The sequence below is a fragment of the Macrobrachium nipponense genome, chromosome 41, assembly GCF_015104395.2.
Source record: "Macrobrachium nipponense isolate FS-2020 chromosome 41, ASM1510439v2, whole genome shotgun sequence".
NCBI classification, from domain to species: domain Eukaryota; kingdom Metazoa; phylum Arthropoda; class Malacostraca; order Decapoda; family Palaemonidae; genus Macrobrachium; species Macrobrachium nipponense.
The window spans coordinates 23,659,766-23,679,300 of NC_061102.1; the positions used below are offsets into that span (position 1 = coordinate 23,659,766).

General features: G+C 38.9%; 1 protein-coding gene across 6 annotated transcripts in view; it reads right to left on the reverse strand.

Moving 5' to 3' along the window:
• Positions 1-2,203: 2,203 nt before the first annotated feature.
• Positions 2,204-19,535, reverse strand: part of LOC135212602 (alpha-N-acetylgalactosaminidase-like) — a gene marked incomplete at its 3' end in the record, with an annotated part of 120,142 nt that continues 102,810 nt past the window's right edge. For 5 of the 6 annotated variants that reach the window (XM_064246164.1, XM_064246166.1, XM_064246161.1 and 2 more), the window contains 2 exon segments: positions 2,204-2,365; positions 5,091-5,185. In XM_064246164.1, coding sequence (XP_064102234.1) covers positions 2,204-2,365; positions 5,091-5,185 — 257 coding nt within the window. 6 annotated transcript variants of the gene reach the window in all.

Below are 19,535 nucleotides of genomic sequence, written 5' to 3' on the forward strand. Positions count from 1 at the left end.
AGCCCAGAAAGATGATGCTGACCAGTGACTGGTTCCAATGGGAAAGTTGTGTCCTCTTGTGTAGGGATTTTGCCATAGATGACGGAGAAATGATGATTGCCTGTGAAATTAGTATACTAGATGTCCTCGCCCCTATCATACCCATCAGGCCGTTCCACTGCAAGTATCATGACAGAATGATACATTTGGTGGGCAATGAAGACGAATGGACATCAAGAAATGGGCTTGTGAATGTCGCCCTTGGCAAATATCCAAGGTCATGAGACAGAATCAGGGATAGGAGGATTCCAAACAACCAACCACCACCTCACCCATATTCACATGGCATTGTGGGCCCCTTATCACCCCAAGGGGTACAGATATCTCTACATAATCGTCGAGTGAAATACCAGACAGCCTGAGGCAACACCTGTCAAACAGCAGACTGTGGAAAGTTAGTGAAAGCTCTGATCAACTGGGTCAGCCAACACAGAGTCCCTCAGTAAATCACCAGCAAAAGGGGGAGCTAATTTCCTGTTGTCCTACTACCCAGTAGATAACGGTATGGTCAAGCAGTTCCATTGCTCCCATTAAAGCAGCACACAGCCTGATGTCAAGATGGGAGATGGAGAAAAGGGTTGCCTTGGATTTTATTAGGACTGAGAACAGATCCACTTGCAGCACTCAACGCTTCACCGGCTGAAGCACTCTATGGACAATAATTAGTAATAGTACCCGCAGACAAATTTAAAGACCCAGATGAACCCACCAACCCCTCCAATGTCCGTGAGTGGTAGAAAAAATCATGTCGGTAAGGAAATCATACATCGTAGCTAAGAAATCCTACATCCCCACAAGACTCAAGCGCACAAAATATAAGTTCTTCAAGATAGAAGCAAACTGACCCCACCTCTCCCCCGCTTACTCAGGACCTCATTGCCCTCTACCCTGCTTACCCAGGACCTCATCGCAACCTGGATGGAAGAACTATCTGGATCTCAGTAGACAGACTAAAATCACCTTACATTCCAGAGGATGATTCATCTCCCTGAGTTGTTTTGGGGGATTGAGTGGGGGGTGAGAACTATCTGGATCTCGGTAGACAGACTAAAATCACCTTACATTCCAGAGGATGATTCATCTCCCTGAGTTGTTTTGGGGGATTGAGGGGGGGGGGGGGAGAGAAAGAGTACTGTAAGGCCCTCCGGGCGCTCCCCAATCAAAACACAACCCTCTGTATAACGTTGGGTTTCCCCCAGAAAATGCAAATTGATGGCTGAATCAGTGATTTTTATTTATTTTCAGGAACTACAGTATACTACTTTAATTGCAAAACAAAAATCAACCATGAATGTAAAACATGTCAAGCTTTTGAGTCATATGTATGAGAAAAATTCTCATGTTGGACAAAGAGTTATTAGGTATTTTTCAGGTGTAAGAAAACACAATTGATCATAAAATTATGCCCGTATGGTTCTAATGTTCTACACTAATATCCTGCTAGAAATCAATGTCTTGTAAGGATTATTTTATAATAAATCAGTTAGTAGCTGACCATGTCTCTGTCTACACTCACATGATAAAACCCTTCTGAAAGCAGGATGGAAAGGTCTGGGAACATCACAAAATGTAATACACAAATACTAAATGATTTCCAGATTTCTCATTTACAAATGAGTGGATCAATTCAGTATAAGAAAAAATTTGATTTGTTACAAAAGGGAGCATCAAGGATTACTGCAACAGTAATATGTATAGTAATATGTTTAAGCTGTATAAGGAAAGAGAAAAATAATATCAAAGACAATAAATGTAAGAACATCTATAAATATAAAGAGATGAAATAAAAAAAAGATTGATTTGGATAATAGTTTTTTTTCACCTCTCAAAAGCATGAACGGGTTAAACTGTATGCTGAGCTGGTTTTCTTATTTTAAAAATTGTGCCACTTACCTGGTTTTGCCTATGCACAATAGCGTATTACTGTAAGCTATTCTATAATTACTGAAGCATTATATAACTATTTAAGAAAGAAACGAAAAATGACTTGCAGTAAAATCTTTTATAATTGTAGTTTTCAGCACTACTTTTAAACTTTTTATAATCATCTATATTCTGCCATCTCTCCCATAACTATTGCTTCATTTATAAACCAACTTTGTTGCCAGTTGTGGAGTGTAATGTACTGTATGTGTATCTAAACGTAAAAACTAACAGAACCTACCATATCTGGATCATTCCAATGACCAGGCCCAGCATTGGGAACTATTTCATCTTGGTTATCTCCATAATAGTCAATGATTCTTTGCACAGATTCCCAAGAATCCTGAATGTCATCAAAATTTCTCCACAAGTTGCAAGTCTGAATGATGGAAGTGTAATTTGGCTGAAAAATAAAAGCTACAGTGAGTAAATTAAAATTATAAGAAATAGTTTAACCAAATGAAAGACATGATAGTTTGCATTTCACTCTTCAATAAAAAGTAAAAAAAAAAGAAAGAACTAAGTTGAATTTAAGAACAGAATATGCAAATTTGATCTGAACCTGTCCAAAAGTGCATCAAAATTTCATAAAGCTACATGTAATAACTGAAAATCAAAAACTTCTACAAGGCAAAACTTTACACCACATAGTTCAGGTACACTTCCAGTAAATGCCAGTCCAATAACCAAACATTCAACCATAATTGAATTCTTTCAATATGAGAAAAATATGGAATGAATACATTTAAAGTGTGTATCATAAGTACTGTAAGATTAAATATTAAAACGTGTATATTTACATGTTTATCACCTAATCATAAGTTTGTTCTTGTAATAGCTGAACAATGATAACCAAGTTCTATACTTAAATGAAAATCAACCTCTTAGCTTCTATAGCCTCACTGTATCTAATTACAACTACATACTATCAAACTATCAGGGGGCTGGCCAATTATGAACTATGGAAATATGAAAACGCTAAAAACTGTGAATTTGTTTCTAAAGCTGGGTATGGCTTATGGCAATGTGAATAAGAGGTACAGTATTATTTCAAAATATAGTTTCATAGACAAGGAGGATATCCCATAACCACTCCCAAATGCTAAAACATGATTTGCATTTGGCCAAAACAATGTATTTTCTAAAATAAATTACATAAAACACCTCAGAAGAGTTTGGTAGCCTTGAAACCTTGGTCCACATGACAATGTGATGCATCACTCCATAGTCAGACTACTTCAACTTTAAAAATACCTTTTTCAAACCATACCTAGTAAAACTTCAAGACTATATTATATTTCCATCACTTTTCAACCAATTTTGTTCATATTTTACATTTGACAGTATAAATCTAGCCAAATGATAGAGTCTGTTGTTTAGTTTTATATATAAAAAAAATCTAATTTTGGCAGTTTTGTTTCCTGCTGGATGTAAAATAAAAATGATTTTTATTGCAAGTCAATGATTTTAAGGGTTCAACATACTTTTTCAATTGTTATGTAAATGACCTTGTACCAAATTATTTCATATGCATTGAGCAATTAATGCAAGGAAGTCAACATGGGGTTTTTATATTTGAAAGGGGATAAAATAAAGCTCAAACGGATTTTTGGGGCTAAAATTAAGCAAATTGTCTTTTACTCTTAGTTTAAATACTATACAGTTGTCATATATTTTAATAAATAAAGATTTTCACCCTAAACAGGGCCAGCCTCCATTAAGACTTGTTCCAAGAATCTGTAATACTCACACATACTTAGGGGATAATAGCATCCATTCATCCATCCAAGAACTGACAAAGCCCAAAAATTTTCTTACAACACCTAAGAATGTTGGTCTATCAAATCTTAAGCTTCAAAAACATTTACATTACTTACATGCATGTAAAACAATTCAGGAGCATACATTTTCATGTTATATTTTAACAGGATACAAGATACGTTACAAACGCTTACCACTGTACATAACCATTCCTGTACCATCAACATTACTATATGTACATCTTCCAAATTCTGACAAAGTGTGACAAAAATAATTTTAAAAGTTTTTAACATTTTCAACTAATGATGTTTCAAACATTTGTCAACAGCTACTTCACTATTTATGATGAATCAGGTTTTTCCTAACTGCAAAAGGAACTTCTTATAAGGCTACCTATTTTAGCTCAGGACAGCTGAGCACTAATTTACTGTTATTAAACATGCAAAAAAAAAAAAAAAAAAAAAAATTAAATGCTTTTACCCAAGTTTTCACATTCATTTTAAATACACATCGCATGACTTGAACATGTATTGAGAGGCTGACAATACTAGAGGAATATTTACATACCCAACAAAGGATGAACCAGGCCCATGCCCTTGGGCGTTTTGGTTGGATTACTTATAATCAAACCAAATTTTGAATAGAGAAAAAATAACTATCCATAATCACAATTACTAGATACTGAATTTTAAAAGATATTAGATAGCACACTTGCAAAAGGAATTACAAAACTGAAAAATCTATCTCCATTACTGATAGACAAGTCAAACAATCATTAATAAATTTGAAGTTGGGCCAAAACTGAATTCATTAACTAGTACACATTTTAAAAAAGCATATAAAAGAGTACTACAATAAAGCTTGGCCATCGGTACAAACATAAAGCTGATACCTTAGAATACAACACAAACTTTATTCTCAATGTAAATCTTAAAATGCGAAGGATTTCAAAGCTATAATAAATTCAAGATCTGTTAGGGTTACTTGGTTAGTCATTTATGACTGTTAAGACACTGAGTCATGTTTCCACGGTTAATGAAGTTGTCATTGTGGCTTGAACCTAGTGTGCACTAAAATGCCTAGTGCAGCCTGTTTCTGTCAGTCTTACTAATATTTCAAGTAACAATAAATTTTAAAGTTATAAAATTTAGCAATACTGTAGGGCTCTCAGGAAATTATCTTAACTTTCACATGAAATTATCTTAATTTTTGCATAAGCATTGAACATTATTAAAAAATACTAGTAAAATGTAAGAGGTAAACTGTATGGGTAGCAATAACTGGGCCTCATGTGAAGTCATACTGGTAATATGAAAGCACCAATACAAACAGCAGTCAAGCAGTCATCTGTGAACCCCTTATCTTACCTTCATACGAGAGAAGATCTGGTAGAAAGGCCATGAGCATGAGTACACCATTGGCCGTCCAGTCTTGTTGAGAAAAAAGCCAAACTCTGGGTAGCCTGTATAACAAATCCCCCATAGTCATGTGACCCTTAAGTCTTTTTTTTTTTTAAGTAAAGAAGGTTGACAGTGCTTCTGTAGTGCAATTAAATGCCCACATTTTTTGCTCCCTTTTCCATATGAGAAAATAAAATTACATTGTGAACATTGTATAGGACTTAGGTCTTATTCTGTCAACTTGTCCATGCCACTGTTTACAACCTAATAGTATTCCTTTATATTCTGAATTACTATACTAATGCATACCAATCATACTAGTCAAAATAATATCCTCATAAAAAGTAAGGGCATTATTTTCTTAACAATTCTGAACTTACGTATTTCAGTAGTACTTATCAAACCCTTTCATTAAAATGTTAAAACAAAAAGGATGTTTTTTCATATAAACCCATTCATTAATCATAGCTTATCCATACCTTAAATTTCCCCACATTCACGAGTCTCGTTTGTCATTTAGAAAGTAGTCGTCTCACTACACATGCATCATCTAAATTCCCAAGTGTCTCAATCACCATCCCAACTTTTCATAAACTTCATATGCAGCTATGAGATTCATGGGGTTAAGAGGTGTGCCTGATGCTAAAACCAAATATGGTTTGAGCATGCTTGAATGATTCGGTAGGGAAACTGGGACTGAAAAAATCAGAAAGCAAGTTTCTGAACATACAGAAGTTTGTGTGTGTAAAGCAAGACATTTTTACTAGGTAAGTCTTTCAGATGCAGAAGGAAAATTCCATAAAAGGAGGTGAAAATGTTATGATGTGGATTATGGCAAGTCTAAAGGTAAAATACGACCAGCTGGTACCAACAAATAAAAATACAAACAATTATGAGGCAAATCTCTGAAGTAAAAAAAAGTAGACTAGTATCATTAACAAGAACCTGCCTGTAAAATAAAACATTCCAAAATAATGTTAAACACCAACAGAAGAAGAGTGTGCTATGGAGTCCTGGGATTGCACACTCACCAGTTCTGCTATGCCATCTGTTACTTTACAATAATAGGCTCTGAAGATCACCTGCCTTAGCCAAAAGGAGACCAAGTTCTTCATGAATTGTTTCTACTGTGAGTAAGACTGATAGCATTCACTGAGATTGAGATGAGCAAGAGGACTTCTTTCTTATTGGTCATGACAAGGAAAGGACGGTGAAAGGTGTTTTGGGATGAACCTTGTTACTGTTTGTTTGGGTCCTCCCTACAATGTGAGAAACGACAATTCCACAGACAACCAATCTCTTAAAAAAATGACCTTCCCAAACAATGTGGGAATCTCACTAACCATTCTCAAGAATACAAATGTAAATAGAAAGATCACCTTCAAGAGGAGGTCCAACAAAGAAACCTGCTGAGGGGGTTCATAAGTAAGCTTCATAAAACTCTTAAGGACCTGGAGAGATCCCAATTAATGGTTTAAGCAACTCAAGAGGAACCATCATTCTGAAATACTGAATGAGTCTTGAAATTCAACACAAGTTCAAACACCTGCAAGAGAAATTGTTTAGATCTACTGATGCCAAAGGCAGACAAATTTCTACAATGATATAAAATTATGAGTAATCAACAATTTTAGGTATACATACTGAAATACAGTGGCTCAACACCCTTCCACTACACTAGTCACAGAATCAGTTTCACTTTGCCCAGTAGATGCTGCTTGAAGCTCTGCAAGGGGTTGCAAAACTATCCAAATGTTTATGACAGACACAGGTGGTCAAAAGCACCATCCTCCTTGCTTTGACAAGAAAAAAAAAAATTGGGCAGCATCTCCTCACCAGTTGGGTATAGTGATGAACCAACAAAGAAACCACTGTTGTGTCTATCTTAGCTGGTGCACAGGTGATGGGCCACGAGGAGAGAAGCAGGGTTATGTCTGGCAATCAACAGGCTGTGGTCTTAGATGGAATAAAAATGCAGCCTCAGTTTTGTATGAGTAGTATAACTCCTGGTTTGGCAGTGAAAAAGAGAGGTACAACCTTGAGTTGCTGCATAGCAATAATGTCCAAGATAACTTTGGCCACAGACAGAGCAAACACACAATTATGTATGCTGAGTGATCAGTGGCAGAAGATTCCTCCTTGGTTTGTTATTCAACAGTGATCATACTCGTATAATGGACTGGCCAGAATCCTCAGGATGGAGGATTTGAGATCAGTTAGTTTCCTCTTAAAGATGAAAGGAGCTAAACTAATCTGAGAAAATAATGATTGGCCCTTACTCTTTTTCCCTGATGAAACAGAAGAGGTTGTAGATGAGGAAGAGATTGTATGATGAACTCTTTCTTTCCAGGGCAAGAGAGTTCCTGAAGCAGAAAGCTGGTTGACTACTTTTCCTTGGCTGGTGGCCCATGGCAAAGGCAGTGTCCAAAGAATAATCACTCTCACACCTCATCCACTCCTACAGTCAATTGTAAATCCTTGGATTTTTCTGATCCTGACACATTTAGAGTAAGAGCTTAATAGTAGTTGCATTGGCAGACATCCTCAGGAAGTGCATGTGAGTACTAAAATGATATTGTTATTATACAATAAAGTTTTATACATACTTACCTGGCAGATATATACTTAGCTATTTGACTCCGTCGTCCGACAGAAATTCGAATTTCGCGCACACGCTACCTGTAGGTCAGGTGATCTACTTACCTGCCGCTGGGTGGCAGGACTAGGAACCATCCCCATGTTCTATCATATTTTTTCTATACCGCCTGTCTCCTGAGGGGAGGTCGGGTGGGTATAATTTTGTATATATCTGCCAGGTAAGTATGTATAAAACTTTATTGTATAATAACAATATCATTTTTATACATTTAACTTACCTGTCAGATATATACTTAGCTGATTCACACCATTGGAGGTGGGAAAGAGACAGTTAAATATAGAATCAAACAGGAATCACAACTATCGTTGTAGGTAATAAATAAATAAAACCTTGGTTCCTACCTGTTTAGACTGAAGACTTCATGAATACAATCCAGGAGTCTAGTCAGTCTCAAGAGCCTCAGCGAGATATTGATCTATGGCTAAGAGTTCTTGTGGTTCTGCAAAGTCTTACCCGCTTACTTGGTAGATCCTGGAAGGACTACGTCAATGGGTGCTTATCCACTTACTTGACAAGACCTTATACAAGGAGCACAACATCGATCCCGATCACCTCAACCTATCCATGTTAGTTCTAAGATTGCAAGAAGTTATCCCCTAACCTCTTGCAAACGACCACAAACTCGAATCACAAACATTCGTACAGTAAAGTACAAAAAAAATAAAAATAAAATAAAAATAAAATTTTATAAAAAAAAATGTTTGTACAATCTAGTCAGTAAGACGTCTCTTGATTCCCCCACTGATCCAAGCTCGGACGTCCGTGCGCCAGCAAGCATACTAATCAGCAGAAAAAACCAACAACTCGTCTCACAAGGTAGATCTATGTACTATCAAAATTATGAACAAATACAAATTTTTCTAAGGATCGTTATGTGCTCCCAGCCCCAGCACTGTATCGGCTGATACAAAAGGACCCAGAGAGAAACACTTTTCATATGTTACTTTAACGTCCTTGAGATAGTGCGATGCGAACACTGAATTACACCTCCAGTAAGTCGCATCCACAATGTCTTTTAAAGACATGTTCTTCTGAAATGCTAATGAAGTGGCTACCGCTCTAACCTCATGAGCCTTCACTCGGAGAGTCCTGAAAGAGTCTTCAGTGCTGTCATTATGAGCATCCATAATAATGCTCCTCACAAAGAATGCTAATGCATTTTTTGACATGGGTCTACTAGGATCCCGAACTGCGCACCACAGGCTTTGTTTACATCCGTTTAGTTCATTCTTCTTCTTTAAATAGAACTTCAAAGCTCTAACGGGAAATAGAGATCTTTCTAATTCCTCTCCTACTAGATTTGAAAGTCCTTTAACTTCAAAACTCTTTGGCCAGGGTTTAGAGGGGTTCTTGTTCTTGGCCAGAAACAGAGTCTGGAAAGAACAAATTGCCGCATCACTCTTAAATCCTACTCGAGAATCTAGAGCGTGTATTTCACTAATTCTCTTCGCAGTCGCTAACGATAACAAGAAAATACATTTTCTCGTTAGATCTCTAAACGACGCGTTGAGAGGAGGTTCAAATCTACTAGATGATAGAAATCTCAAAACTACATCTAGGTTCCAGTTCGGAGTGCGAGGAGAAAAGGTTTTTGAGGTTTCAAAAGGTCTAATAAGATCGTGGAGGTCTTTATCTTCTGCAATTCTCAAACCTCTGTTTCGAAATATGGCCGAAAGCATACTTCGATAACCTTTAATGGTAGAAACTGATAATTTTGACTCTTCCCTAAGGAAAATCAAGAAATCAGCTATGTTGGTCACAGAGGTATCGGAAGAGGACAGTTTATTCTTCTTACACCATCTTCTAAAAACATCCCATTTTGATTGGTAGACCCGAATAGTTGAAGATCTCCGGGCTCTAGCAATTGCTTTTGAAGCTTTGCTTGAAAAGCCTCTCGCTCTGACAAGTCTTTCGATAGTCGAAAGGCAGTCAGAGCGAGAGCGGGGAGGTTTTGATGGTACCTCTCGAAATGGGGTTGTTGAGAAGATCTCTCCTGTGTGGAAGAGATCTTGGGAAGTCCACTGTCCATTCCTGTACCTCTGTGAACCAATCTTGAGACGGCCAAAAGGGAGCGATGAGTGTTAGTCTCGTCCCTCTTGATGCCGTAAATTTTCTTAACACCACTCCTAACATTTTGAAGGGGGGAAAGGCGTAGGCATCTAGGCCTGACCAGTCCAGCAGCATGGCGTCCACCGCTATCGCTCTCGGGTCTTCCACTAAGGAGCAAAAGTTCTCTATCCTTCTGGATAGGTAGGTGGCGAATAGGTCTATATGTGGACTGCCCCACAGGGACCACAGAGCTTGACACACCTGAATGTGAAGGGTCCATTCTGTGGGGAGAACTTGGTTTAACCTGCTTAGCCTGTCTGCTCTGATGTTCTTCTCTCCTTTCACGAATCTTGTGAGAAGAGTCACTTTCTTTTCTTTTGCCCAATACAACAGCTCTTTTGTTATATGGAACAGAGAAAGAGAGTGAGTTCCCCCTTGTTTCTTGATATAGGCCAACGCTGTGGTGTTGTCCGAGTTGACCTGTACCACTTGCCCTAACACCTCTGTCTCGAAGGCTTTTAGAGCTAGAAGAACTGCATAAAGTTCTTTGGAGTTTATATGCCAGTCTAGCTGATCCTTCCTCCATTGGCCTGATATTTCTTTTGTCCCTAGAGTCGCTCCCCACCCCTTCTCTGAAGCGTCTGAGAACAAGATTAGGTTTGGGTTCCGAACTTCTAGAGACAAGCCCTCGTTCTTTTCTAAGGGAAAAAATCCACCACTTCAGATGATTCTTTACTTCCAGAGGAATACTGAAAGTGTCCGAAAGTTGCCCGTTCTTCCAACTCCAAATTCTTCTTAGGAAGAATTGAAGAGGGCGAAGGTGGAGTCTTCCTAGCGAAATGAACTGTTCTAGTGAGGAAAGGGTTCCCAGAAGACTTAACCACTCCCTCACCGAACTCCGTTCTTTCTCTAGGAAGCTCGAGATTTTCTGTAATCCCCGAGCAATCCTTTCCTGGGACGGAAAAGCCCGAAAACCCCGAGAATCCATCCGAATCCCCAAATAGACTAAGTTCTGACTGGGGATCATCTGCGATTTCTCGAGGTTCACGAGTAATCCTAACGTCTTTGCTAGGTTCAAAGTAGACTGTAGGTCCTCCAAACACCGTTTCTCCGACTTGGCCCGGATTAGCCAATCGTCGAGATACATTGAGATGTTTATCCCTTCTAAATGAAGCCATTTGGCCACGTTCCGCATCAGATACGTGAATACCTGAGGGGCGGTCGATAGGCCGAAGCACAAGGCCCTGAATTGGAAGATTTGTCCTTGAACAACAAATCTTAGATATTTTCTTGACGATGGGTGAATCGGAACATGAAAGTAAGCATCCTGAAGGTCCAGGGATACCATCCAATCTCCCTGACGTAGGGAAGACAGAACTGAAGCAGAAGACTCCATGGAGAACTTCTTTTTCTCCACGTACCTGTTCAGGACGCTTACATCTAGGACGGGTCTCCATCCCCCCGAAGCCTTTGGAACCAAGAAAAGGCGGTTGTAAAACCCCGGGGAGAAAGGATCTTGCACTAGCTCTATTGCATTCTTGTCCCTCATCGACACCACCATCTGAAGGAGTCTCTCGTTCAGTCCAGGGTCCTTGTAACTCGTCGACAAATCCTTTGGAGATGTTACCAAAGGAGGTCTGTCTACGAAGGGAATGATGTACCCCTTCTGTAGGACAGACAGAGTCCAGGGATCTGCTTCTCTTACGGACCAGGCATCCAGAAAGTATTGAAGTCTGGCCCCTACCTGTGCTTGGAGGACATGGCTGCTATTTGCTCTTTTTAAAAGAGCGGAAGGAAGACCTCCCTCGCTTGTCAAAGGGTCTTCTCTTCGAAGTTGATCGAGTTGAAGGGGCTCCACAAAAGGGCACCACTGGAGTCCGAGCCACCTTCTTCTGAGTCGTAACTGCAGGTCTACTTTTCTTTGTAGATTGTACAAGAAGGTCCTGCGTAGCCTTTTCCGACAAGGATCTCGCAACATCCTTCACTAAAGATGAAGGAAACAGATGTTCTGACAGAGGTGCGAATAATAGAGCTGACCTCTGAGAAGGAGAAACTCCTTTCGTCAGAAAGGAACTGTAAAGAGATCTTTTCTTTAACATTCCAGATCCAAAAAGAGCCGCCAACTCACCAGAACCATCTTGCACAGCCTTATCCATGCAAGATAGGACACTGTGCAAAGTTTCTGGATCCAGAAAATCTGGCTCACTCGTCTTCTTAGCCAGCACCCCAAGAGACCAATCCAAGAAGTTGAACACCTCTAAGACGTGAAAAATTCCCTTAAGGTGCTGATCTAATTCCGACATACTCCAGGACGCCTTTGCTGAATTGAGAGACTGTCTTCTCACAGACTCTACAAGACTCGAGAAATCTGAATCTGCAGACGAAGGGAGCATCAATCCCATCGCCTCTTCTGTCTTATACCAAATGCCTCTTTTCCCCGTCAGTTTGGAGGGAGGAGAGCAATAAACCGTTCTCAAAGTTTCCTTTTTAGATAAAAGCCACGAATCTAAAGACTGGAGGGCTTTCTTCATTGAGATCGCCGGTTTCATCTTTAAGAAAGCCGAGGATTTCGGGGTTTTTGTGCTCGAAAACAGAGATCTCGGCGAAGGAGGAGCTGCAGGACTAAGAGAATCCGCAAACTCCTCTAGAAGTAACGAGGCTAAAACTTTATAATTGGAAAGTCCCTCGTTAGTTGAAACTTCTTCCTCAGAAATCTCTTCAAGTTCCAGGTTAGAAGGAGATCGCTCTTTCCTGAACGATTCTCTATCAGGAGAAGCCGCTCCAGGAGAAAAGTTTCTAGTAGGTGAAGGACTACGAACAATCCCGTCCCCATAACTAGTAGAGGCCTCACGTCTAGAAGAAGCCTCGCGTCTGGGAGGCGTTACGCTTCTGGCTGGCGTCTTGCGACTTGCAGCGTCCTCGCGTTTACCTGGCGCCTCTCTCCTGGGAGGCGTCACGCCTCTGTATGACGTCACGCGTCTTGGAGCGTCCTCGCGCTTGCCTCGCGCCTCTCTCCTGAGAGGCGTCACGCTTCTAGTTGACGTCTCGCGCCTCGAAGCGTCCTGGCGCTTGCCTAGCGCCTCGCTCCTGGGAGGCGTCCTGCTTCTGGCTGGCGTCAACCGCTTTGGAGCGTCCTCGCGTTTGCCTGACGACTCTCTCCTGAGAGGCGTCACGCTTCTTGTTGACGTCTCGCGCCTCGAAGCGTCCTGGCGCTTGCCTAGCGCCTCGCTCCTGGGAGGCGTCATGCTTCTGGCTGGCGTCAACCGCTTTGGAGCGTCCTGGCGCTTGCCTGGCGACTCTCTCCTGAGAGGCGTCCTAGTTCTTGTTGACGTCTCGCGCCTCGTAGCGTCCTGGCGCTTGCCTGGCGCCTCGCTCCTGGGAGGCGTCCTGCTTCTGGTTGGCGTGACGCGCCTATCTTGACGCTCGCGTCTACTTGGCGCCTCGATACACACTGGCGTCTCGCGTCTGGTTGACGTCTCGCGCTTGGAATGCTCGACGCGCCTGACTGGCGACTCGCGTCTGCGTTTGACAGGAGAACGGATCCTGCTCGGCCTATGCAAGGCTGATGAATCCGATTCCAAATCAGAGGAAGACAAATTACAATGGCGAGTCTGAACCCTCGATAGCCTAGACTTCTTAATAGGCAGGAAATCGTCTTTCCTTCTGGGAGGGTCTTTATACAGAACTCCCACAAGAGAAGTGATGGAATCCTGCATAGTGCGAAGGATCCTTTTAGTCTCTTCATTATTGTCTACCCTCGGTTGTTTAATTACTGAATGGTCCTCCTCTTGAAAACGCTCAGGACTAGAAGTAATCCTGGGTTCATCCAAACGTCTTTTAAGGGGGCGAGAAAGATCCGCCGATCTCCAACCTCTTTTTAGGTGAGGAATTCTCCGAGGAGGAGAAAACACTCACGCAGAACGCTTTTTCTGTAGCGTTCTCTGCATTCTGTGGGCGGCGATACAGAAAATGCCGAAGGGACGTCTGACTGTTGGGGATCCTCCACAACCTCCTTAACCGGCTTTCGACATTCCTTCTCCTCTGGGCTTGGGAGCTTGAAAGAGGTCTAGGCCTGGGAGCGTTGTGGAGACAATCAGACGCCCCCTCCACTGCACTGGGGACACTTATATCACTATCCACAGCACTATAATCACACTGCTTACCTTCATAGGCCGCCATTTTGGTTTCCATTTTCCGAAGGGCGGCTTTAAGATTCGCAATCTCAGATGCCGAATCTGTGTGTTCTAATAAAGGAGCAGGTACATTAGATGGGGCAGTAAAAGGAGAAGAGGGTATAATATTACTGATAACCCCGCTAGAACTAGATAAAGGTTTGGAAGAAGACCTCCTCACCCTGTCTCTTTCTAACTTCTTCAAGTATGAGGTTAGAGATTTCCATTCTTCCGCACTCAAATCCTTGCATTCATTACAAGTATTACCAAAAGAACATTCATACATCCTGCATTTCTTGCAAATAGTATGAGGATCTATCGATGCCTTCGGCATCCTAACTTTACAACCCACATTCACACACATTCTCACCACATTTCCAGAATCAGACATCATGTTGAACAATCCAAATCAAATTCCAAAAACGGTCCACAATCGCGTATGCCAGTACAATCAATGCAAATACGTCACCGAGAAGTCCAAACGAAGATCAATTGCGATGCAAAATACGAATCCAGCCGGAGATACCCACAATGATGTTGCCAGTATGGCCGACAGAAAAAATATGATAGAACATGGGGATGGTTCCTAGTCCTGCCACCCAGCGGCAGGTAAGTAGATCACCTGACCTACAGGTAGCGTGTGCGCGAAATTCGAATTTCTGTCGGACGACGGAGTCAAATAGCTAAGTATATATCTGACAGGTAAGTTAAATGTATAAAAATCCTTTTGTAAGGAAGAGCAGTCATGGTAATTATTTGACAAAAACCCTGTCACTCTCTTGACTCAGAGTCAGTTACAGTAATGATTAAGACTGGAGGAAGTTGCCTTGGAGCAGTGACAGTTGCAGTCTTAGTGCCTACGGGCATCACAACTGGCATTCTTCTTACTTGTGAAAGAAATTTCTGATAAATAAGAGCTGAGAGAAGTACGTTAGCATATTTCATGAATGATGTAAACAATAAAAGATCAAACTGTTTAGACTGATCAAAAAGATAACTTCTAAATTCCCAAACAGATACACTATAAAGCTGGCACGATGATTTCAATGACTGAAAATATCCTGAAACTGATCAATTCTCTATCTCTTATCTCTTGCTGAGTAAACTAAAAGGCAATGAAATAAATGAAAAGAGGGTGAAATAAATTATTGAAAGAAAGTGGAAAAAGAAATTGTACTCAGATCTGTTAGCAGCACTTGCAGGTTCATGTAAATATACAAGGTGATAGATTCATCTAAGGATGCAAATGTGTGACTACTTTTTGACTGACTGAGAATGGACGAGTGAATCCGGGAATATTTGGGCTAACATAGGCCTACACTGTACGAGATTAATACAGTCGTGATTTAAAAAATTATCATAAGCCTCACTGTCTAAACCATACAATTTAAAAAGATCGCCTAACAAACCAAATCCCAAAAAATCAATATGTAGCTAACTAATTTCAGGAGACCTTAGATTATTTTGCAGCCAAATCTGAAGCTCCCATTCTTTTTTTGCTTACTATATCCAGACATGATAAAATCATGAGACAATTAAAATGATGCTGGCCTTATTTACAAGCACCCTCAATTATCTTTCTCAGGTAGGCTGATTGTAATAAAAGTAGATAACTAACTTCAGTTATTCCTACTGTCAAACTGCAAAAAATCCAGCATATAGGCAGATACAATATTACAAGATTATCTCTGTAAACAGCAATATTTGCACTGTTTATATGACTCAGCTAGAGTAAGCTCACTCCCTCAAGAAGACTTAAGTAAGTACCAGAGCCTATGCCAGACTCACAAACGCTTCAAGATATGTCAAGAGCAACAACCAAGACAATTCTCAAAGTCCCAAAAGGAAGATAACCAAACTCTAGTAAGATATGAAAGGAGGTCCCAAGGTCATCTTTCATTACATAAAGTTTTGGTGGTTCAAAATAAGAATGTCTTTATCCATAATGTTTAACAAGAACTAAAAGTTGCTGCAGTATTAAGTGTAAGTGAGATATAAAATAACAAACATTCCAGAAGTGGAGCAAAAAGGCTGCTGGAAAGGAAGTGAAATTAATAGGCACAACCATATAAAGTGAATGTAAAGCATAATTTAGTAACTGCAGCAGTGGTGCTTTCTAAAAGATGAAAGCTTCCTTACACCCAATCCAGGCTTATAGAGAAATTGGGCATGACTGCCTCTTTTAGAAGCTTCCTTTGTAAAAGTAGAGATAAATTCTAGGATAATTAGATGAATTTCCTACAAGTACAGGAATTAATAGAGCTATTTTCTAAGACTTATGGAAAATTTTAGCACACTGTATTTTCAAACAGAAGGCTATATACATCTTTTTATAGTACCTTGGTGCAAATTTTTTATATTTATGTCACTAATACAAGTCTTGATTGTCAGCATATAGTATGGTCAAACAATGCATTTCATTTTGATCATCTTTTCAAGAGTTGATATCTTCACCTAACTCCATTAATTTCATATAGTACTAAAACTAACATTGACTCTTTAAAAAGGACAAAAATTACAACTAAATTGTGAGAAATAGTCAACTTTTGTCATAATTATAAATTGCTTTGCTAGCAATGAATAGTGAATTAGGTACGTGGTAGTTAGTATTGTTTTTTTTCATTAATTTTTATCATACATTTCCCTGCACCAGGGGAATGTTATCCTGTTTTGCATGACCTTTGCTATGAACACATTTTATTTTCCACCCTACTAACATGCACACCAATCTTTTACATGATTTTTTCAAAATCTACAGTTTAATTGAAATCGATTTTTCCTCTATACTACACAAACAGCAATTCAGATAAATTACATGCATACTTCCATTGGACATGGCTGATACTCATACTCATATAAAAATAGTGTTTCCTAGGAATAAATCTTATATGTCTGTATAGTTCCCTAAATCTGGAATTTAAAAATGTGCATTTTATATTTAAAACTGAATAAGTACTCTACTTTCAGAGAATATTTATGAGCAATATGAGACAAAGATGCTTTTATAATCAAATTTCCACTTTAGTTAAAATTTCTAAATAAGACATTCATGTTACATGCAAAAGAACTTCACTACTCTTGAAATAAATTTATAAGAACTCAATAGACTGAACTCCATACTAGAATTTTTCGACATGTTGTCTTTTTAGGAAACTACCAATTTGTAGTTTCCTTGCTTTAGTCCAAAGAATACTGGTACGCGTATGTGAATTTGTGACTAGTTAAACTTTCGCAACCAACCCCTTCCCAAACTACTAACCATATGATGGCTATCATAAAACGGATCAATACTACCAACTACCAACACCAAGGCTATCTCACCGTCATCCCGGAATAAGTCTGGTAGACTGGCCACGAGCAGGAATACACCATTGGCCGAAGCGTCTGGTTCAGGTAGAAACCAAAGAGGGGGTAGCCTGGTTTGGGAAGGGGGATCAAAATAAGATGTTAAGGGACAGTAAGAGTTATGAGAGGTTGCTGAAGGAAACAAAGCTTTTCACACATACCAATACACAGATAAATACACTTCAAAATGGACAGGATATATAAGAAGATAAAAACAATTTTAAAACACAGTTACATCTACATTACTAAATGACAACTACATTACAATAACATTAACTTAGTCTTACATATACTTGAAATGAGACACTGCAAAGATCCAAAATGAAACAAAATTATTCTAGAACTACTATTATTGATTTAACTAGTGTAATCGCTCCTCTACCTGAACATACATTACATATTACACTTCACATTCAATAGACAAAAGATTCAGATTCATAAAAACAATCAACAATTGTGTATAGTAAGAAGAAAAATCAAGTATACTGTAATTGAAAGATGAGGATAAAAATAAAATTATTTTCTAGAGTGTAAATCTGGGTACTGTATACGTACTATAAAAATACACTCAAAATCCTAAGTGTTACAAATACAAATTCTACACAGATTATTTACGTTAAGTTCCTGTTTGATCTCCTGACTACTTTACCATTCTGGAAGTTTTTGTATGGAATAAGGCTAATCTACAATGATACTTGGATTGATAGGAATGTGTAAAATAATCTTATAAGAAAAATTCAAAATGTAATATACACAATATAACATATTTCTGTTGATTTACATTATTAAGCAAAGAACTATTTACATATTGCACATGTATACTACTCAATGAAATGTTATATTGCTGGTTTACCAATATATTTATTATGGTCCCTAAGGATGCCTGGTACCATCCCAAAACTTTTATCAAGTTACATTATCTCTATGCTGAATACTTTTGAATACTTTATAAAGGGCTAAAGGCAAGAGAGACTAGCCACCAGATTGATTACCTACAGAATATTATCATGACCATAGGATAGTGGTGGAGGTTGTAGCTATGCAAAAAAAAAAATAAAATAAAAATAAAAAATAAATAAATATTAGATTTCGAACAATATGCTGATGTGTGCACTCATTTATTTGTAAACGTCTGTAACCTAATTAGTGAATCTGTAAACATAAAATAAACCCTTAATGGATACCATCATATGAGTCACAAGTTCTGAATAGTGAGTGGATTAACTCATGGTGAGTATCAATATAACATGCCATCGATTTGTAAGAATCAGGCGGGAAAGAGGTTCCATTACTTCAATGGCCTACAAATTTACTAATGGCAACTTTTAGACTGGTTTGGCTTAGCTTTTGTGGGCGTCTCATGAGTCAGTTGTGTTCTTGACTTGAAAAAGCCATGTTGTGCTTCTCTCTCTCACATGGTATTTCTTTATATATTTGCTCATAAATATACCCAGGGGGTTGGTGTTGGTTTTAGTTCTTCTCTTTTATGATAGTGTATTTTACAACAAATACACTCAGAATTTGTTATTGATTTTAATTTTTATCTGTTATGACATTGTGTGAGCTGTAATTATACCTTTACAAAATAAAATAAAAATAAATTACTACAAAAAAATTTGTATAACTTGGTAAAACTTACGACTGTCTTGTAAAACGGGCCCCAAAAGAGGTTGTAAAAATTCTTTTCTTACACCATGTGCATTGGCAGGTCTTCCTCTTTCAACTGATGTTTTTTTTTTCTTAAATTGGCCAACCTCAAAGTTTGCCCAATCTGGGGTGCTGCATATTGATTTTTTAGGCCAGGTCTTAAGGGTTTCACCAAAATGCATGTACTACTAGTATAGTGCCTAAGATGAGAGGCCAGGGATTTTGCACATAAAAAAACATTCCCAGGTTTTAAGGGATTTTGCACATAAAAAAACATTCCCAGGTTTTAAGTTAAAAATTCCAGGATAACCTAATGCCCACGTCTAGACTTGGCCTATTGAAGACAAGAAAAGAGTTTAACCGAAATTCATCACAAAGTAAATAAAAGGCTCTTGCTAGTTTACCTACCACCTGAAACAAATGCTCCTTGTATAACAAGAGTTGGTAGTATACTGCTTTATATAATATATGACGGGGTAGTACAAATCAAGTAAGAAGGTTGTCAAGCTTCAATATTCACCATTACTCATAATTTGGCTG